The 23,564-nt window shown below is 35.8% G+C and overlaps 1 protein-coding gene across 1 annotated transcript in view; it reads right to left on the reverse strand.

The window, feature by feature from the left end:
* LOC131750663 (cation channel sperm-associated targeting subunit tau-like) overlaps positions 1-23,564 on the reverse strand; it is a 76,690-nt gene that overhangs the window by 51,102 nt on the left and 2,024 nt on the right. Inside the window, exons 2-4 of the mRNA XM_059053454.2 lie at positions 4,651-4,737; positions 1,634-1,685; positions 121-266 (exon numbers count right to left, since the gene is read on the reverse strand). Of these exons, the coding sequence (XP_058909437.1) occupies positions 121-266; positions 1,634-1,685; positions 4,651-4,737 (285 nt within the window). The remainder of the gene's footprint in view (positions 1-120; positions 267-1,633; positions 1,686-4,650; positions 4,738-23,564) is intronic.

Genomic DNA, 23,564 nt, shown 5'->3' on the forward strand with positions numbered 1-23,564 from the left:
AATAAAAGAACATTGCTTTTGTTTCTTTCCTGTGCCCTGGGGAAAAAAGACATTATTAGTGTAGAACGTTTGAAACTATAAAAATGCATTCTTTTATTTAGAAGAGAAATTTAACATTACCTGTACAGAAAAATATTTCACTTCATCAAATGTAACTACAGTGTCCTCTTCATTGTTTGGGGGTAGTAAGCTACACTTTTTTGTACATTTCACCACGTTGTTAATAGAGATGCGAATGAACAAATTACTGTAATGCTGTAAACCGACTGAAAATACATATTTAGGAAGCAAATTTTGCTGTAAGTGAACACTAACACATTGTAAAATTAGTCCATTAAACAATTAAGGCCAAAACCTAAGAATCAATCAAATAAAGAAAGAAATTATAGAGCATATTAAACAATAAGGAAAGTCTTTTAAAATAGTATTTTTGCCCATCAGTGGTACGTGTACAATATAAGTAGGAAAAGAAGGTTGATTCTTCCTTAGATTACTTCTCATATTTTTATCCTCACATTTCCCTTATAATTATTTTGCAATTTTTCCTATATATTATTTTTAAGGTGACTAAACATTTCCAATACATACTTGAAAATTTTTTTCTAAGCATAATTACATAGAAATTTAAAACTTCAAAAAATATGTCACTTCAGAGTAATTTAATCTTAATTTTAGGACAACAAAGTTTAAAGCAGCATTCTACTTTGTAATTCACTTCACTATATACTTCACTTATACTATATTAGTCTGTATTTTTATCTTTCATAGCACTCCATGAATTAAAACGATTTCGTTTTATGATTTAACTATCTTCAAAACTCTATTTAGAATTCTCTTCAATAGTTCACTTTATATACAAAAGAAACATCAAGTCTTCATAATGAGACTGGTTTCATGCCATAACAGATCTAATAATAAGCATTCAGCTTATTTAAAGGCACCAAGAAAAATAAACCCTTTAAACAATGTTTGAGAAGCATAGTTATTAATTAGAAATAAATTAGTATTATCATCCAAGAAGATATGTATATTTTCTTTAACTTACATGATGATCGAGGTGGATTACAGATAGCTAAAAATCTTTTGTCACTCTCCACATCAAAAAGTGGAGTTTATTTTCCTCTGCTCTTGAATCTGAACTGGTCCTGTGACTACTTTAACATGCAACTGACGTGACCAGGGCTGAGACTAAGATAGGGTGGCACTACCCAGGGTACAAAATTTAAGTGGACACCCAAAACTTCAGTAATCAATATTTTAATGTAATATTTTAAAGTCAAAATTAATGAGGAAAAAAAAGTTTAATGATGAAAGACAAGACCCTAGGACTACATGGAAAGAAAGGTCTAACCCTTTCAGCATCTCAGCTAAGTCCAGTCTTTTCAGGCATTCTCACTAAGGCACCAGACATGTAAATGAGCCATTTTAGGTATCCCAGCCCTTTTGAACTGCAGCCCCAGCTGGGATAATGTGAAGCAGAAGAACCACCTAGTGAACGTACAGATAGTGATTGGTAATAAAATGGTTAATGTTTTAAGCCACTGAGTCTTAGAGTGTTTTGTAAGGCAGCAATATATAACAGAAACAGTGATATATGATCACAGTATGGTTCTTAAATCAAAAGAAAGGATACTCTTAGGCGTAAAATGTTTGCAGTTCTTTACATGAATGGCTAGGCAGCCAACCTATAACAATCAAAATAAAAACACGCGAATTAATTTTTAAAAGTTAACTTTTCTTCCATTTTACTCTCACCAAACTACATTGTTTTTAAAGTTTCACTTTGTTAGTTTTTCTCATTAGAAATATTTTTTCTTATTAGAAATACTTAGTTACAGAAAACACCAGAAAGCAGAAAAATAGGCGATTTGTTCAAAGTAAACTTAAAACAAACAAGAATACAAAGAAAAAATGGTTCATTTATTAACTTCAATCCAACTATCACTCTTTGCATCATTTTGATTTTACATTAGGTGAGAACTGATACAACATAGCATCTTGCATATAATAAGAAATATGCCTTGCTTCAGATAAGCTTTTTTATCCAGTATCCTAAAACTACTTTATTCATTCAACAATCATTCACTGACTATAATATGACAAGGGCTGTGAAATATTCATTCTCTCTTGTACGAAGTGTTTCCAAATGTTAAGAAAAATTGTATCTTGTGTTTAACCATAAAAATCAAGTACAAAATTAATACAGGAATACTTGAATACTAATATGCAGTATTAGTCAAATGTAAGCCATTTGATCTTAATTCAGCCACGTTTGGTCTTAAAAACCAAGTAAAAACAAGAGCAATATTATATTAAATATCTGTGAAACAAAATAAATGGCCCAATAGTAGTTTTAAATATAGCGTAAGTAATTTTAAGGATTTGGTTTTAGAACAATGCAGAAAAAGAACTTAGCACTCAATATTTAATTAAAAGACTACTTTTTACATAAGAGATCCATATAATATAAAAAAGAGAATAAATTTCTATTCAAGTATAGAAAAAGATTTAACATTCAAAACCATAATGATGGGACTTTTCTGGTGGCGCAGTGGTTAAGAATTCACCTGCCAATGCAGGGGACATGGGTTTGATCCCTGGTCTGGGAAGATCCCACATGCCACGGAGCAACTAAGCCCACATGCCACAACTACTGAGCCTGCACTCTAGAGCCCGCAAGCCACAACTACTGAGCCCTTGCACTGCAACTACTGAAGCTCGCATGCTCTAGGGCCTGCGTGCCACAACTACTGAGCCTGCATGATGCAACTACTGAAGCCTGTGCTCCGCAACAAGAAAAGCTACCACAATAAGAAGCCCGCACACCGCAACGAGAAGTAGCCCCTGCTCGCTGCAACTAGAGAAAGCCCATGCACAGCTATGAAGACCCAACGCAGCCGAAAACAAACAAACAAACAAAAAATTCAAAACAAAAACCATAATGATGACCATTCACAGGTTGCAGATAACAAATGTTGCCACAGATCGTGAGACCCATCTGTGACCCAAAGCAATAATCCTGTCATCACCTTGACCCCCGAAACACTCTCAAATATGCACTTAAAACAGGAAAGCAACCATAGCTGTTCACAAAAGTACTTTATGTGCTCAATTTTAAGACATCTTTTTCACTTTTTTCTGAAAATGGGGTATGATTATTAGAAATAAGAGTAGTGGGTTGCGATGTAGTTATCATGGCCTACACATGCACCAACTTTGCCAAATCACAGAACATTCAAAGAGAAGGTGATGTGGCTGAATTGCACACTGGGAGGAGCCATCAGTCACATGCCAAACATCTCTCTGTCAAAACTTCCAGCTAAACCTTAAGAGAAGCTTTTTGATGTCTAGCAATATGCAATTCAAATAAGGAAAATATGAACTATAAGGTTAGGAACTGTAGGAGAAATAAAAAGATTCTTCAAAATGTGAATTCTAAAGAGAGCAGAAGTCATATTCAAGAGTATGGATTACAGAAATTAGTATGTCAACATAGTGACATGCATAATACTTTATGGCCAAAAGTGATTTCAAAGAATCTTTTCTAAGTTTAGCGTCAGACAGTGAAGGCTTATACTTCAACTTTGATTATGATAGAGGGAAAAAAGTGTTACATAATTTTACGAGTAAGGTACACCATGGTCATTCTGTAAAGACAAAAATGTAGGGGCTTCCCCGGTGGCGCAGTGGTTGAGAGTCCACCTGCCGATGCAGGGGACACGGATTCGTGCCCCAGTCCGGGAAGATCCCACATGCCACAGAGCAGCTAGGCCCGTGAGCCATGGCGGCTGCGCCTGCGCGTCCAGAGCCTGTGCTCCACAACGGGAGAGGCCACAACAGTGAGAGGCCCGTGCACGGCAAAAAAAAAAAAAAAAAAGTATATTATTCTTATTTTCCCCCTAAAAAGGTGGTGTTAAATTCACCATATATTTTTTAATCAAGAAAATGTATTAGTACACAATAGGAACTAGAGAAGAGACACAAGAGAAACTCTCATTTCACAGCCACTAATTCTTTTAATAGTGTTTAGAAAATAAAGGTAACTGTGAAAGAATACCACAATATTTGATAGTTCTAAACATACATAGATCTTCAGAGCCTATACTCTCTCTATAGCACCCAAAAGAGAAAACAGACTTTTCTGGTTCTCAGCCTAGATATTAGGTCCCACCTGTGTGTGTGTATGTGTATGATTGATGAGTATGTTTGGTTTTGTTTCTATGGTTTATTATTTTTTTGGATGAGGGAGAGATGTGGGATCCATTATCACTCAAAGGTCCCTAAATCTGACAAAAATATAATTATCTGAAGGGTTTAACAAAAATACTGGTTCCTAGACCCTATTCTCAGTTTCTCAGTTAGTGGATCTTAAGTGGGGCCCAAGAATCAATGTTTTTAAAAAGTATCCCAGGTAATTCTGATGTAACTAGCATTTGGGAATCCCTAGCAGAGAAATTTTTTCTGTGAATCAGGATGTTTTCCATAATTTCAGTGATTATTAGAATGCTTTTCTGACTCATAAAAATGAAAAATGCATGAATATGTTTATCAGAGAGGACCATTTTCTACACATGCTTTTTGACATTAAATAGTTTTCATATGAAATAAAAAATAATTTGTACAGGTTTACTGAGGTTTAGTCATACATACCACATCCCCAAATGGCACCAAAGTTGGTGCCTCAGGTGTTACTTGTAGTTCTTTACTTTCAGACCCTTTAAGAGTTTTTCTCAGCATCTACAATGTAAATAAATTAAGACTTTATAAGGCAGAGAAAAATATAATTAGAAAAGATATTATATGTCAACAAAAATTTTATGAGCATCTAGTATCAGGTATTATATATTTTATAACTTATATTCTATGACTTGAAAACTCATCTCTACCCTCACTAAGTTTATCATTAAGTTAGCAGAGAAACAAAATGTGTACAATTAAATATAAAATAATTAAGGGAATTATGAGAGAGGAGAGAAGTATATAATAGCAAAAACAATGAGTTCTCCTTGTTAACTAAAAATGATGGTCTTAATCTAATGTGGACTAGGTCCGGTATCCCACAAATGGCAGTAATCTTGCTTGCAAATTATTCCAATATTCCTTCAGTTATCAGCCACTGAAGGAACTGGAATTTAATCCTTTGGAATAGTAGGTACAGTGGAAAGGAGTAATGAACAGATGGCTTTTGGCTTTTGGTTGTGTGATTTCATCCAGAGTAACCCTACTAACTAATATTTCTGGGCTAATAATTAACTTTGTTCTTAAGGGCTCTGGTCACAACACATAATGGTTAGCGTTTAAAAATTACAAGACATTTTAATATAGATTTGTATAGTAAAGTAAAGAGAAAGGGATGGGAGGGGAAAGGAGAGGAAGGGTGAGGGGAATAGTGAACAAAACGTCTTATTAAAAATCTAACCTGAAAAGGAGAATTATATTTATTCCCAACCTTCGCTGAACTTGAATCAACATGGCCTTATTTATAAACAATAATTTCCCAGGAATCTTTGTCGTTATGTGTCTTTCAAGAATCACTTGTTTAATTTTTTTTTTTTTTTTGTGGTACACGGGCCTCTCACTGTTGTGGTCTCTCCCTTTGCGGAGCACAGGCTCCGGACACGCAGGCTCAGCGGCCATGGCTCACGGGCCCAGCTGCTCCGCGGCATGTGGGATCTTCCCGGACCGGGGCACGAACCTGCGTCCCCTGCATCGGCAGGCGGATTCTTAACCACTGCACCACCAGGGAAGCCCTTTTTTGTTTGTTTGTTTGGCTGGTTTTTTTGTTTGTTTTTTTAAATTTTTATAGTATGTAATAAATCCTTATTATGTTGAAAATTTTGTTTTAAAGTACAAAACAAATACTTTCAGTGTACTGAAAACATTTGTTTTATACATCTTGGATCATTTTGTTATTGCTACACCTGACTGGCTTAATGTGTTTTTTTTTATTATATATTATTAAATCATAGGTTAAGCTAACTGAATGACAATTACTGTACAAAAATTGTTGTATTTTTTGTATTGTTGCAAATACAAAACAACAATTGTTGCAAAGATATCAATCTGTGGACAGTGTATGTGTATTTAATAGGAACCTCATATTTTCTAATGTTTTAATGATCTTATTATGGAAGTCTACTTTGAATATGCATTTTAATAAATACAAAATAATTGGGGAAAAATCCTTTAGAATACTAATACTCAATTTATCCTTAACAACCTGGTATTTTATACTTAACAATCCCTCGTTTTCTTACCTTTTTACTTTTCCTTCGTCATATGAGCAGAGCTCTCTTCAATGGCAGCAGCATAAACAAAACAACGCTTTGCCAAAATTCTATTAGAACCTTGAACAAAACTTCTAAAGGCTAGTCTCATAAAGCCTCTGATACCATCTAGAATTTCTCCTGAACCTGCAGAGAATTTTAATTTCAGTTAATTCCACTATGCCTTTCCTCTCTGCTGCTTTTGGCCCCCAAAAGCAGAAGTTCCTCGTGGCACTTCTATTTTAAAGTCTGAACATTCACTCACATTGCTCTGCACTTCCTCCCCAATGGCCTTTCTGGCCCACTCTCCCCCATTCCAAAGTTTCTTTGAAAACCTACTAGCCTACATGATTACCTTTTCCTAGGATGCTGCCACTCCTAGCACTAATGGCAAGCTCACAATCCTTACATCAATTAACATTCACTAATGTGCTGGCAGTACTATATGCCTGGCACTTCGCTGATTCCAGCTTGAGACATTCCTGCCCTTCAGAAGTTCAGGCTGGTGTTGAAGACAGGTAACAAAACAATGACAGTGTAACTATAAGAAAAACAAATGCTGAGAAGACAGAGTTTTATCTTTACTCATTCTCTTCACAGATCTTATACATGGAAAAAGAATGATTTGTTCGATTGGTCAGACACTGCCATTCATTGTACAAGCTACAGGTGCACGGAATTCTTAAGTCTAAAAGAGATGTTTTAAATCATCTTTTTCCCTGCCCAAGCTCAGGAGCAATGACTCCTTTTCACACTCTGCGGTTCTCTGACCCCATGAAACAAGACCATTCACAGCAGGGACCAAGGATTATTCTCTAGAGTAGCAGGAGAAAATATTAGAATTTTCCAACTTCTTTAACAAATAAGAAAGTAAGCACATAGAGACGACTATAAGCAGTAGACAAATATTCTGAGTAAAAGTGTGAGTTTCACACTCAGAGGGGTTCATAACAGTGCCCTTATGCTTTCAGGGTATTGCATTTGCTAGTTAAGTGGGTTAACCAATTACATTACCTTGAATAGTAGAATATTTAGTCTGCTTTGCAAATAGATGAGAACTGATCGCAAGAAATTTCATGGCAAAGCATTTTAAAAAGTTGGCAGGGCTTCCCTGGTGGCGCAGTGGTTGAGAGTCCGCCTGCCAATGCAGGGGACACAGGTTCGTGCCCCGGTCTGGGAGGATCCCACATGCCGCGGAGCGGCTGGGCCCGTGAGCCATGGCCGCTGAGCTTGCGTGTCCAGAGCCTGTGCTCCGCAATGGGAGAGGCCACAACAGTGAGAGGCCCACATAGCGCCAAAAAAAAAAAAAGTTGGCAAACATAAAGATGCATCATGCAGTTTGGTTTTACAAAAAGATAAATGTTGCAATTTGCTAAACTTTTCTGTGATGACTGTCAGTAGTATATAAACTAGCAAATATTTTAAAATATATACTTCTCTGTCCTTTCAGAGTAAGGTTGTGACATTTTAATGAGTGTGAAAATAACTATCTTTTTGAAATAAACTCAAGTTAAGAACATCTTAAAAACTATTGGAAATATCTCCTTCTAATGTAATTTTATATGTGTGCAAATGTGCTATGAGTACCCTAGAAACTCACAGTATCACACTTTAAAAACTTAGAAACACATTTCTTATTTGTTTAAAAATCTCACAAATGAAGAGTTTCAGCAGGTTAACAGACCATTTTTCCTTTTAAATATAAAAAAAATGCAATGCCTTCCAAAGAGTTTACCGGAACTAATTAATCAGAGAAGTAACATTTTACTCAAAAACTGTGAGCTAAAAGCTTTGAATAACATAATAGAAATGAAAAATAAGTACTGTGATTTACTAGGCTCAACCAAGATGCATCTCTTCCATTTGGAATTTCAAATCTTTAAAGGTACCTTTTTCAAATATAACAGCATTAAAAACCAAATACTGCAATAAATTTGCCTTAGAACCAGACCTTCAAATCACAACATCACAAAGTACTAAATCCTGCTTTTCTAAATAAAATAAAATTTAAAAATTAAAAAAATCATGCTTTTCAAAAACAGTGATGCTTACTGAGTTTTGTACCACTAATAAACAAAATATAATTAAAATCGTTTTTAGAAGTATTGCTTATTTATCATTTTTAATTTTTGTATATTATAGAATTTATTAAATCAATTGAAGTACATTTATGTAATATATAAATAAATATATAAAACACTGGTGATAAATGTTCATATGTTTTTTATTGATAGATTGTGCAATCAAAGAAATTTGGAGAATACTGCTAAAAAGTCACATCTAGATGCCAATACCTCGCTTTTCTAAATCTGTCTTTCTGGAGGCTTTAAGCTGCCAGTTCCTATGTGTATGCACACCTCAGCACAGTCTGCTCAGAATGAAGGAGGTTCACTTTCTCCATTTGATAGCTCCACTGCCTTCAATATGAGATGGAGGTAAGAATTCCGTAATAGTTTTCAGTATTGACTCATCACCAGAAAGCCTTGGATAAAGCTGATATACTTAGATCCCTATTTGGCTGTACACTTTTCTGAAAATACTAACGATCACAACTCTGGAGCAAAAGAGGAACAAAGGTTAATATTCCAGTACCAAGCCCCAGTCAGGATGCCTACAAACTATCTCTTAAACACAGGGCAAATACGGGGAGTGAGGAGAAAGAGTGTTAGGGAAGGAGAGGATACTTCAAGTGGTTCTGAAGAAGTAAAATATTAAGAACTAGGGGGAGAGGAGCCTAGACAAAATAAATAAGTGTAAAAACATAAAGAAGCAAGGCACAGTTTATATTATGCCATATTTATATACTACACATAAGTATATTATACTTAAGTATACATGCTTATATGTAAATAAGTATACATACTTACATATAAATATTAAATATATTATTTTATATTTATATTATATAATATTATATAAGTTTATACTATATATAAGTATACTATATAAATATATATAATTCATTTCCTCAAACTGAGCTATAGTTTCATGCACTCAAAATCAAAGTCCCAACAAGTCTTCCTATGGAAACTGATGAGCTTTTCCAAGATTATCTCAAAGAAGAAAAACAGGATGACATACTTAAAAATTAAAGAAATAAAGATATTATTTCTTAATCTCCAATGGCATTAGCACAAGGATAGACAAATGCACCAAAGAAACTGATTAGAGAGTCTGGAAACAGACGCACACATTTACAGACACTTCACTTGTGACAAGAATGGAACCACAGAATAGTGGGTCAAAAACACTCTCAACTGGGTTAAGTAGAAATCTCCACACAAAAGCAAGAAGGAAGGAAGGAAGGAAGGAAGAAAAGAAGGAGGGAAGCAGGGAAGGAGGAAGAGAGGGAGAGAAGAAAAAAGAAAAGAACAAAAGGAAAAAAGAGAGGAAAAGAGACCTGACTTGTACCTCACAGTACACACACACAAAATCAGTCACAGGTGAATTTGTAGATCTCAATGTGAAAAGAAAAACAATTAGAAGATAATATAGGAGAATATTTCCATGACATTGGAGTAGAAGATTTTTAAAACAGAGCACAAAGAAAGTTTAATACATTAAACTACATTAAATTTAATAACTTCTACTTATCAAAAAGACACCATTAAGAAAGTGAAAACATAGGCCATTGACTGATTTTTGCAACATGTTTAGTATAATTGACAAAGGGCCTATAACTAGAATGTATACACAAATTTATACAAACTAATAAGAAAAAGGCAGACAATACAACAGAATAATGGGGAACATACTTGAAAAGGCACTTCACAGAAGAGTTGTAAGATTGCTAATAATCATTTGGAAGGGAACACACCCTCATTAGTCATCAGCGAAATGAAAGCTAATACCACAAAGAGATACCACTACACATCCCTTAGATGGCTAACCATAAAGAGACTGACACAATCAAGTGGAAGGATTTGGAGTATCTAGAACTCTAATACACTGCCAGTGGGAATATAAATTGTTATATTCTCTTTGAAAAACTCTTTGGTATTTTGTACTGAAGTTGAAGGTATACATACTAATGACCCAGAAATTCCATTCCTAGATATATTCCCAACAGAATGTAGGCATATGTATAAAATGTGCAAGAATGTTTATAACTATTATTCACCATAGCCAGAAAATAGAAACAACCCAAATATCCATTAACAATGGAATGGCTCAGCTCCCAGCCCCTCCCACCCCCCGCCTGCTCGCGGGTGAGCAGACAAGCCTCTCGGGCTGGTTGGCCTTTGGTCTACAATCCAAGAAGGGATTTGAGGTCCTGAGGACCAGCTACCCCTCAGGGTAGTGTTTTTCCTTATGGCAAAGTTTTAAAAACAAGGGAGAAGATCTTCAACTAAAATAGAACTCAAAAGATACCTACATTCTAGATTAAGAGTCATTTGCCTTTGGCGCCTCAGGCTGGTGCAACGTCTCTGCCGTCGCAGGCTCGGCCTGCATCCTCACCCCTCCCTCCCCGCGGCCTGAGTGAGCCAGAGACCCCGAATCAGCGGCTCCTTTAACCCCGTCCTGTCTGAGCGAAGAACAGATGCCCTTAGGTGACCTACACGCAGAGGCGGGGCCAAATCCAAAGCTGAACCCTGGGAGCTGTGCAAACAAAGACGAGAGGGGGAGGTCTCTCCCAGCAGCCTCAGGAGCAGTGGATTAAATCTCCACAATCAACCTGATGTACCCTGCACCTGTGGAATACCTGAATAGACAACGAATCATCCCAAATTGAGGAGGTGGACTTTGGGAGCAATGATATATATATATTTTTCCCTTTTTCTCTTTTTGTGAGTGTGTATGTGTATGCTTCTGAGTGTGATTTTGTCTGTATAGTTTTGCTTTTACCATTTGTCCTATGGTTCTGTCTGTCCTTTTTTTTTTTTTAGTTACTTAAAATTTTTTTCTTAATAATTATTTTTTCTTTTAATAACTTTATTTTACTTTATTTCATATTCATCCTTCCTTCCTTCCTTTCTATTTTTTCTCCCTTTTATTCTGAGCCATGTGGATGACAGGCTCTTGGTGCTCCAGCCAGGCATCAGGGCTGTGCCTCTGAGGTGGGAGAGGCAAGTTCAGGACACTGGTCCACAAGAGACATCCCAGCTCCACATAATATAAAACGGTGAAAATCTCCCAGAGATCTCCATCTCAACACCAAGACACAGCTCCACTCAACGACCAGCAAGCTACAGTGCTGGACACCCTATGCCAAACAACTAGCAAGACAGGAACACAATGCCACCCATTAGCAGACAGGCTGCCTAAAATCATAATAAGACCACAGACACCCCAAAACACACCACCAGATGTGGACCTGCCCACCAGAAAGACAAGATCCAGCCTCATCCACCTGAACACAGACACTAGTCCCCTCCACCAGGAAACCTACACAACCCACTGACCCAACCTTAGCTACTGGGGACAGACACCAAAAACAATGAGAACTACGAACCTGCAGCCTGGGAAAAGGAGACCCCAAACACAGTAAGTTAAGCAAAATGAGAAGACAGAGAAACACACAGCAGATGAAAGAGCAAGGCAAAAACTCACCAAACCTAAAAAATGAAGAGTATATAGGCAGTCTACCTGAAAAAGAATTCAGAATAATGATAGCAAAGATGATCCAAAATCTTGGAAAGAGAATAAAGAAAATACAAGAAACATTTAAGAAAGACATAGAAGAATTAAAGAGCAAACAAACAGTGATAAATGAAATTAAAGTCACAATAAATGAAATTAAAGTCCGCCAGCCAATGCAGGGGACATGGGTTTGTGCCCCGGTCTGGGAAGATCCCACATGCCATGGAGCGGCTGGGCCCGTGAGCCATGGCCGCTGAGCCTGCGCATCCAGAGCCTGTGCTCCACAACGGGAGAGGCCACAGCAGTGAGAGGCCCGCGTACCGCAAAAAAAAAAAAAAAAAAAAAAAAAAAAAAAAAAAAAAAAAATTCTCTAGAAGGGATCAGTATTAGAATAACTGAGGCAGAAGAACAGATAAGTGACCTGGAAGATAAAATAGTGGAAATAACTACTGCAGAGCAGAATAAAGAAAAAAGAATGAAAAGAATTGAAGACAGTGTCAAACTTCTGGGACAACATTAAACACACCAACACTCGAAATATAGGGGTCCCAGAAGAAGAGAAAAAGAAAGGGACTGAGAAAATATTTGAAGAGATTATAGTTGAAAACTTCCCTAATATGGGAAAGGAAATAGTAAATCAAGTCCAGGAAGCACAGAGAGTCCCATACAGGATAAATCCAAGGAGAAACATGCCAAGACACATATAAATCAAACTATCAAAAATTAAATACAAAGAAAACATTAAAAGCAGCAAGGGAGGGCTTCCCTGGTGGCACAGTGGTTGAGAGTCCATCTGCCGATGCAGCAGACATGGGTTTGTGCCCCGGTTCGGGAAGATCCCACATGCCACGGAGTGGCTAGGCCCGTGAGCCATGGCCGCTGAGCCTGCAGGTCCAGAGCATGTGCTCCACAACGGGAGAGGCCACGACAGTGAGAGGCCCGTGTACTGGAAAAAAAAAAAAAAAAAGCAGCAAGGGAAAAACAACAAATAACACACAAGGGAATCCCCATAAGCTTAACAGCTGATCTTTCAGCAGAAACTCTGCAAGCCAGAAGGGAGTGGCAGGACATATTTAAAGTGATGAAGGAGAAAAACCTACAACCAAGATTACTCTACCCGGCAAGGATCTCATTCAGATTTGACGGAGAAATTAAAACCTTTACAGACAAGCAAAAGCTAAGAGAATTCAGCACCACCAAACCAGCTTTACAACAAATGCTAAAGGAACTTCTCTAGGCAGGAAACACAAGAAAAGTAAAAGCCCTACAATAACAAACCCAAAACAATTAAGAAAATGATAATAGGACCATACATATCAATAATTACCTTAAATGTAAGTGGATTAAATGCTGCAACCAAAAGATATACACTGGCTGAATGGATACAAAAACAAGATCCGTATATATGCTGTTGAGAGTGTCTTTTACCCACTTCAGACCTAGGGACACATACACACTGAAAGTGAGGAGATGGAAAAAGACATTCCATGCAAATGGAAACCAAAAGAAAGCTACAGTAGCAACTCTCATATCAGACAAAATAGACTTTAAAACAAAGACTATTACAAGAGACAAAGAAGGACACTGCATAATGATCAAGGGATCAATACAAGAAAAAGATATAACAATTGTATATATTTATGCACCCAACATAGGAGCACCTCAATACATAAGGCAAATACTAACAACCATAAAAGGTGGAATCGACAGTAACACAATCATAGTAGGGAACTTTGACACCCCACTTTCATCAATGGACAGATCATCAAAAATGAAAATAAGTAAGGAAACACAAACTTTAAAAGATACATCAAACAGATGGACTTAACTGATATTTATAGGACATCCATCCAAAAAAAGCAGATTACACTTTCTTCTCAAGTGCTCATGGAACATTCTCCAGGATAGATCATATCTTGGGTCACAAATCAAGCCTTGGTAAATTTAAGAAAATTGAAATTGTACCAAGTATCTTTTTCAACCACAATGCTATGAGATTAGATATCAATTACAGGAAAAAAATCTGTAAAAAATAAAAACACATGAAGACTAAACAATACACTACTTAATAACCAAGAGATCACTGAAGAAATCGAGGAAATCAAAATATACCTAGAGACAAATGACAATGAAAACATGACGACGCACAACCTATGGGATGCAGCAAAAGCAGTTCTAAGAGGGAGGTTTATAGCTATACAAGCCTACCTCAAGAAACTAGAAAAATCTCAAATAAACAATCTAACCTTACACCTAAAGGAACTAGAGAAAGAAGAACAAACAAGACCCAAAGTTAGCAGAAGGAAAGAAATCATAAAGATCAGAACAGAAATATGTGAAATAGAAACAAAGAAAACAATAGCAAAAATCAATAAAACTAAAAGCTGGTTCTTTGAGAAGATAAACAAAATTGATAAACCATTAGCTAGACTCATCAAAAAAAAAGGGAGAGGACTCAAATCAATAAAATGAGAAATGAAAAAGGAGAAGTTACAACAGACACCGCAGAAATACAAAGCATCCTAAGAGACTACTACAAGCAACTCTATGCCAATAAAATGAACAACCTGGAAGAAATGGACAAATTCTTAGAAAGGTATAACCTTCCAAGACTGAACTAGGAAGAAATAGAAAATATGAACAGACCAATCACAAGTAATGAAATTGAAACTGTGATTAAAAATCTTCCAACAAAAAAAAGTCCAGGTACAGATGGCTTCACAGGTGAATTCTATCAAACATTTAGAGAAGAGCTAACACCTATCCTTCTCAAACTCTTCCCAATAATTGCGGAGGAAGGAACACTTCCCAACTCTTTGAATGAGGCTACCATCACCCTGATACCAAAACCAGACAAAGATGTCACAAAAAAGAAAAGTACGGGTCAATATCACTGATGAACATAGATGCAAAATTCCTCAGCAAAATACTAGCAAACAGAATCCAACAGCACATTAAAAGGATCATACACCACGATCAAGTGGGGCTTATCCCAGGAATGCAAGGTTTCTTCAATATACACAAAGCACTCAATATGATACACCATATTAACAAATTAAAGTATAAAAAGCATATAATCATCTCAATAGATGCAGAAAAAGCTTTTGACAAAATTCAACACCCATTTATGATAAAAACTCTCCAGAAACTGGGCATAGAGGGAACCTACCTCAACATAATAGAGGCCATATATGACAAACCCACAGCAAACATCATTCTCAATGGTGAAAAACTGAAAGCATTTCCTCTAAGATCAGGAATAAGACAAGGATGTCCACTCTCGCCACGATGATTCAACATAGTTTTGGAAGTCCTAGCCATGGCAATCAGAGAAGAAAAAGAAATAAAAGGAATACAAGTTGGAAAAGAAGAAGTAAAACAGTCACTGTTTGCAGATGACATGATACTATACATAGAGAATCCTAAAGATGCCACCAGAAAACTACTAGAGCTAATCAATGAATTTGGTAAAGTTGCAGGTTACAAAATTAATGCACATCTCTTGCATTCCTATACACTAATGATGCAAAATCTGAAAGAGAAATTAAGGAAACACTCCCATTTACCACTGCAACAAAAAGAATAAAATACCTAGGAATAAACCTACCTAGGGAGACAAAAGACCTGTAAGCAGAAAACTATAAGACACTGATGAAATAAATTAAAGATGATACCAACAGATGGAGAGATATACCATGTTCTTGGAGTGGAAGAATCAATATTGTGAAAATGACTATACTACCGAAAGCAATCTACAGATTCAGTGCAATCCATAACAAATTACCAATGGCATTTTTTATGGAACTAGAACAATAAATCTTAAAATTTGTATGGAGACACAAAAGACCCCAAATAGCCAAAGCAGTCTTGAGGGAAAAAAACGGAGCTGGAGGAATCAGACTCCCTGACTTCAGAGTATACTATAAAGCTACAGTCATCAAGACAATATGGTATTGGCACAAAAACAGAAACATAGATCAATGGAACAAGACAGAATGCCCAGAGATAAACCCACGTACCTATGGTCAACTAATCTATGACAAAGGAGGCAAGGATATACAATGGATAAAAGATAGCCTCTTCAAACAGTGGTGCTGGGAAAACTGGACAGCTACATGTAAAAGAATGAAATTAGAATACTCCCTAACACCGTACACAAAAATAAACTCAAAGTGGATTCGTGACCTAAATGTAAGACCAGACACTATAAAACTCTTAGAGGAAAACATAGGAAGAACACTTTGACATAAATCACAGCAAGATCTATTTTGATACACCTCCTAGGGTCACGGAAATAAAAACAAAAATAAACAAATGGGAGCTAATGAAATTCAAAAGCTTTTGCACAGCAAAGGAAACTACAAAGAAGACGAAAAGACAACCCTCAGTATGGGAGAAAATATTTGCAAATGAATCAATGGACAGAGGATTAATCTCCAAAATATATACACAGCTCATGCAGCTCAATATTAAAAAACCAAACAACCCAAAAATGGGCAGAAGACCTAAATAGACATTTCTCTAAAGAAGACATACAGATGGCCAAGAAGCACATGAAAAGCTGTTCAACATCACTATTAGAGAAATGCAAATCAAAACTACAATGAGGTATCACCTCACACCGGTTAGAATGAGCATCATCAGAAAATTTACAAACAACAAATGCTGGAGAGGGTGTGGAGAAAAGGGAACCCTCTTGCACTTTTGGTGGGAAAGTAAATTGATACAGCCACTATGGAGAACAGTATGGAGGTTCCTTACAAAACTAAAAATAAAATTACCGTATGATCCAGCAATCCCACTACTGGGCATATACCCAGAGAAAACCATAGTTCAGAAAGACACATGCACCCCAATGTTCACTGCAGCACTATTTACAACAGCCAGGTCATGGAAGCAACCAAAATGTCCATCAACAGAGAAATGGATAAAGAAGAAGTGGTATATATATACAATGGACTATTACTCGGCCATAAAAAAGAAGGAAATTGGGTCATTTGTTGAGACGTGGATGGATCTAGAGACTGTCATACAGTAAAGTATGTCAGAAAGAGAAAAACAAATATCGTATATTAATGCATGTATGTGGAACGTAGAAAAATGGTACAGATGAACCAGTTTGCAGGGCAGAAGTTGAGACACAGATGTAGAGAACAAACGTATGGACACCAAGGGGGGAAAGCCGTTGGGGAGTGGGGATGGTGGTGTGATGAATTGGGCGATTGGGATTGACATGTATACACTGATGTGTATAAAATTGATACTAATAAGAACCTGCTGTATAAAAAAAAAATTAAATTAAATTAAAAAAACTAATACTAAACTTTCTTTGAGTTATTTGTATGGAAATATGTTAATATAAATGTTTCAGACATTACATGAAATTCCTAAAAATCTTATATGTTGTGGTATAATGTTATAAGTCATAATTCTTGTTATTATTTTAAAATAATAATATATCTCAGAAATAACTAAATTTCCTTGTCAATTGCATTATTATGAACTTTCATCAAATCTTCAACCATGGTCATTTTTAAGTCTTTTTTGTCATTTACAGACAGTTCTGGGTGTACTCTGATGCTTTTGCAAAAATGCTCCTATAAAAGGGTTTCATCTTCAAGGAATTCATGGAAAAGACTCTGACAAGTACAGGTTTCTGGTAACTGACTATACTGCTGAACTGAATGAATAAGCATTTTCAGAACTCTAATGGAAAACTGATGAATTCATAAAAGTGCTAACAAAAGATCAAGATGAAAACAAATTAATTACATGGGACTGAGTGAACTGATGAGGATGATTATAATTTTTGTAACTTTCTGTTTGAATTAAAAAAAAATAGATAGCTAGTGGGAAGCAGACACATAGCACAGGGAGATCAGCTCGGTGCTTCGTGACCACCTAGAGGGGTGGGATAGGGAGGGTAGGAGGGAGGGAGACGCAAGACGGAAGAGATATGGGGACATATGTATATGTATAACTGATTCACTTTGTTGTAAAGCAGGAACTAACACACCATTGTAAAGCAACTATACTCCAATAAAGATGTTAAAAAAAAATAGAATGGATAAATAGAATGTGATATGTTCACACAATGGAATATTATAGAGTAAGGAAAATAATAACTACACCTACACACATGAATGCATCTCAGAGACAGAATATTGAACAAAAAAGCCCAAAATAAATATTTTAAAATGCACATAGGATATTCTGCAAGATGTATCATATGCTAGACCATAAAAACAGTTTCAATAAATTTTGCAGAATTAAAAATTCAAAAACATTCATACAGAGAATGTTCTCCTACTTCAACAAAATAAATTATAAACTTGTAAGTTATAATATATAAATTACAAATATATAAATAGCACAAGGAAATTTGAAAAATACACAAATCTTGGAAATTAAAAACACATTTGTAAATAAGCCATGGGTTAAAGAAGAAAAACAATAGAAATCAGAAAGTATTATGAGCTGAATAAAAATGAAAACACAACGTAAAATTCATGGAGTGCAGCTAAAGCAGTGCTTAGCAGAAAATTGATAGCATTAAACATCTGTACTTTGAAAAAATAAGAGCAAGCTCAACCCAAAATGAGCAAGAGGAAGAAAATAAAGATTAGAACAGAAATCATTAAGATTATTTTTAAAAAAAGAGAATCAATGAAACTAAAGGTAGGTTCTTGAAAAGATCATCAAAATTGTCAAATCTTTTATCTAGACTGATGAAGAGAAAAAGATAGAGGTTACAAATTACCAAAATCAAAAATGAAAGGGGTATATCACCACTGACCTTACAAAACTTAAAAGGATTATAAAGAAATACCATTGTATTAATTCCTGTAGCTGCTATAACAAATCACCACAAACTTGGTGGCTTAAACAACAAAAATTTATTCTTTCACAGTTGTGAGGGCCAGAAGTCTAATATCAGTTCCCCTGGGCCAAAATCAGAAGTCAGCTGGGCAATAATTCCTCTAGAGGCTCTAAGGAAAAATCCATTCTTGCCTCTTCCAGCTTTTGGTGACTGGCTAGCGTTCCTTGGCTTGTGGTCACATCACTCCAGTCTCTACCTTTGTGATCACATTGCCTTCTCTTCGGAGTGTGTCCAAATCTCCCTCTACCTCTCTCTTATAAGGACATTTGTGATTACACGTAGGGCCCATCAGATAATCCAAGATAATCTCCCCACCACAAAATCCTAAACTTTACTGCATCTGCAAAGTTTATTGCCATATAAAATAACTACTGACTGCTATAAACAGTTTTATGTTAACAAATTAGACAATTTAGATTAAATGGAAAAATTCGTACACATATTACCAAAACTGAATCAAGAAGAAAGACCTATAACAACTAAAGAAATTTAGTTAGTAATTAAACCTCTTCCTACCAAGCAAAACAAAACAAAAACAAAAAAACTTAGGCCCAGATTGTTTCACTGGTGAATTCTATCGAATACTTAAGAAATAATAACAGTCCTCCACAAACTCAGGGAAAAAAAAGAAGAGGAAAGAACACTTCCCAAGTTATTCTATGATGTCAGTATTCCATTAATACCCAAGCCAGAGAGACATCACAAGATGAGAAAACAACAAATCATTATCCCTTATGAATACAGAGGCAAAAATCTGCCACAAAATATTAGTAAACTAAACCCAACAACATACTAAAAAGGTCCATATACTATGACAAAGTGGGATTTTTCCATCTGAAAATCAATGTAATACAATTAATGTAATAAGCCACATTAATAAATGTGTCCAGTAAAGGACAAAAATCACATGATCATTTCACTAGATGCAGAAAATGTATTTGACAAAATCCAAAATGTATTATAAAAAACTCTGAACAGACTAGGAATAGATGGGAAATTCTTCAACATCATACTCAATGGTGAAAGGCTGAATGTTTTCCCCTTAAGATCAGTAAGGCAAGAGTGTTCACTCTCACTACTTTGAATCAACACTGTACTAAAGGTTCTATCCAGTGCAGTCAGATAAGAAAAAGAAATAAAAAGTATCCAGATTTGAAAGAAAGAAGTAAAACTGTCTTTATTTGCAGGTGACAAATTCTGTATATAGAAATTCCTAAGAAATCCACTAAAAAAAAAGAAGAAGAAAGGAACTACTAGAACTAATAAAGGAGTTCAGCAAGGTCTCTGGATATAAGGACAAAATATAAAAATCAATTGCATTTCCATATAACAGCAATGAACAACCTGGAAATGAAATTAAGAAAACAATTACATTAGGAGTAAATTTAAAAGAAGAAATGTGACTAGTACACTGAAAACTACAAAATTTTCCTGAGTGAAATTAAAGATCTAAATAAATGGAAAACATTCCATGTTCTTAGCTAGAAAGATTCAATACTGTTAAGAAATCAATTCCCAAACTGATCTACAGAGCCTACAAAATATACAAACCACTAGCTAACTTAATCAGTATATGGGGATCAAATGCAAATAAGAAATGACAAGACTTTTGAAAAACCATAAAAGACTATTTGCAGACCTGCAAATATATTTTAAAACCTAAATGAAATGTATAATTTCCTAAGGAAATACAATTTAACAAAATTGATCCTGTTAGTGGTAAACAGTTCAAACAGACCACTTTCCATAAAAGAAACAGAAGAAAGCTAGCAATGAGCTATCACCACAAAAAAGTGCCAAGCCCAGGTGGTTTCACAGGGAATTCTACCAAATTCAAAAACTAGGTATCCCATGGCACCACTAAAGAAAATTTTCTTATTTTTTTATGAAGCATAGCACTGATACCTAAACCTATAAAGAAAATTATAGATGAATATAACATAAATATTGATACAAAGATACTAAATAAAATAATAAAAACAGAATATCCAGCACCACAAAGAAAATGATATGCAATAACCAAGTGGGATTAATTCTAGGAATGTAAGTTGGTTCAATATTAGGAAATGTATTAATATAAAACACCACATCAACATATGTAAGGAGAAATTATGCAATTATCTCCATACATGTTTAAATGGCCTCTGACAAAATTCAACACCCTTTCCTGTTAAAACACTCAAGAAAATAGGAATTAAGTCAGTCTTGAAGCTACTATTTCATTTGGTGGGGAAACACTGGAGGCATTTACAAAGATCAGGAACAAGGCAAGGTTGCCTACTGTCTCCACTACTACTCAACATGTTACTGGTGGCATTAGTCAAAGTAGTTCAGTAGGAGAAATCAACTAAAGGCAAGAGAATTGGAAAAAAAAAGAAGTAAAACTATCTCTATTTGAAGATGATCTGATAGTGTATCTAAAACCCTAGAGAATTAATAACAATACTAACTCAAATGTTTAAAAAAATTAAACAAAGAAGCAGGACATGAACTTAACATACAGAAATCAACAGCCTTAATATACATAAATAATTAGAGGATACAAAGTAGAAAAAGCCCCACTTTAGGAACAATCTTAACAACAAGTGTGCAAAACTCTTAAGAGGAAAACTTTAAAACACTTCTGAAAGTCACAAAAGTACACTTGAATAATGAAAAGACATCTCTTGTTCTTGGATAGGACAGGTTAACATCATAAAGATGTCAGTTCTACCTAACATCAATTTAATGCAATCTTTATTTTTAAAAAAACAAGCTTCTTTGTTGAGATAAACAAGTTAATAATAAAGTGTTTTTATTAAAAGTGAGAATAGTCAGGAAATCATTGGAAAAGAAAACTACAAGGGTGGGGGGAGGGGTGGGGAACCAGTCTTACCAGACATTAAAACATACTGTAAGTCTTTAAAATAAAATAGTATGGTCTTCAGTACTTTTCCCAAGGTTTATTCATGAAATACTTGAAATGCCTACTAAAAATGACTGACTTTGGGAAATGCTGTATTCCATATTCCCTTCTTCAATATTCATAGGGCGTTTAGCATGTTAAAGATTCTTGCAATAAAGGAAATATCTTTGCTTAAAAAAGTAGTATGGGTCTTGGTACATGAACTGATAAACAGCAATGGAATAGAATAGGAAGTCCAGAAAAAACCAAATACATGTGGTAGCTTATGTATAAGACTTATGTATACATGTGGCATCTCAAAACACTAGGGCAAAGATGGATTTTTTTAAAGTAAATGGTGTTGGGACATCTATTTGGGAAAAGAAAAAAAATTAAATCCAGACCTCACACCACACAGTCCAAATAAATCAGGGATCTAAATGTAAAAATGATATGCAAGTACTAGAAGGCAAAATAGGTAAATTCCTTCATGACCTGGGCATATGTAAACAGTTTTTAACTAAGACACTTGACCCCATAAAATTAAGAATCTTTTGCATAACAAAAAGTACCATAAAAGTCAAAAGACAACTGTTGAATTGTGAGAAAATATTTGTAACACATATCACAGATGCAGATCTAATATCCCCAATAAAGAACTTTTGAAAAGCTGAGGGGGAAAAGAAAAATGATAGGAAATGACTCAAATGGGCAATTCACCAAAAAAAAAAAAAGATTTTAAAAGGGACTTTAAACATACAAAAAGATATGTTATGGACTCATTTCATGCTACTCTCCCGCTCATTCACTATGCTCTGTCCAAGCTATAGAAACTTCACACTTGTTTATTGATTCTTATGCTCTCTGCCTCCATCTCCCCACTCTTTAAATGGCTAGCTTCTTCTCATTTTCAGGTTTTCACTTAAAAGCCACCTCCTCAGAGGCCTTCTCTGATCACCTATCCAAAGTCCCATCTGTCCCTCCACAATGATTCTCTTTCGTAGTGCCCTTTTATTTCCTTAGAACAACAGCCTAATCTGTAACTGTCTCTCCAATTCAAATGTTAGCTTCCAAGGGAAGGTGCTTTGCCTGTCTTGCTCACCGTTGTATCCTCAGTGTCTAGCACAAAGCTTGACACATATTTCAAAGTAAATAATGAGAGGTTGGGAAATAGCATAACAGATTTCAGGATTTGGGAGGCGAAACTCAGAGTGAAGGCAAGGTCCAAGATGTAGAATTGCAGTAAGCTGCTGAAAGGAATTAAGGCCATTCAAAGAACTGATGTCAAGGTGAGGGATAGATTATCCACATTTTCACTAAAGTCACCAACTACAATATCCCTCGATCTGAGCACGGTCTCTAGTTAATCCTTCCAGTTCTCTCAGTAATTTACATTTAATAACCTTTTAAAAATCTCATTGAGACCTCCTTTCTCTTTCACCCAGTTCATAAACTCTTCTAGCTCCACTTGCCTCCTTCTGCAGCCTACACCCTCAGTGTATAATCCCCACATCAATGCCTAGCTTTTTCCTCTATCTGCAGTAATTCTCAAGCATGAATCTAAGCATCACTTGGGATAGTTTAAAATCTGAGCATATTCCCAGGCCCCCACCCTTCTGGATTCAGTAGCTCTAAGGTGGAGGTCCAAGAATCTAGGTTATAACAAGAACCCCCAGAATGTTTGGATACTGGTGACCAAAGATAAAATAAACACCGCTCTGGATGAAGAGATGCCCTTCCTCCTATCCCCGGAGTACACCTCCACCTGTACTCTAGAGCCCATACTTTTCCATCCCCTCAGAGATCTTACTTTATTGGCCTCGCTCCCCACTATGTCTCTAATCTCACCTTAAATCCTGATAGCCAAAACTATTTTTTCAGCAAAGCACATCTGATCCATGTCATGCCCCTGCTTAAAACCAACCAACGTTTCCTATCACTTGTAGCAGTGGTT

This window comes from Kogia breviceps, chromosome 2, assembly GCF_026419965.1.
Source record: "Kogia breviceps isolate mKogBre1 chromosome 2, mKogBre1 haplotype 1, whole genome shotgun sequence".
Classification (NCBI taxonomy): Eukaryota; Metazoa; Chordata; class Mammalia; order Artiodactyla; family Physeteridae; genus Kogia; species Kogia breviceps.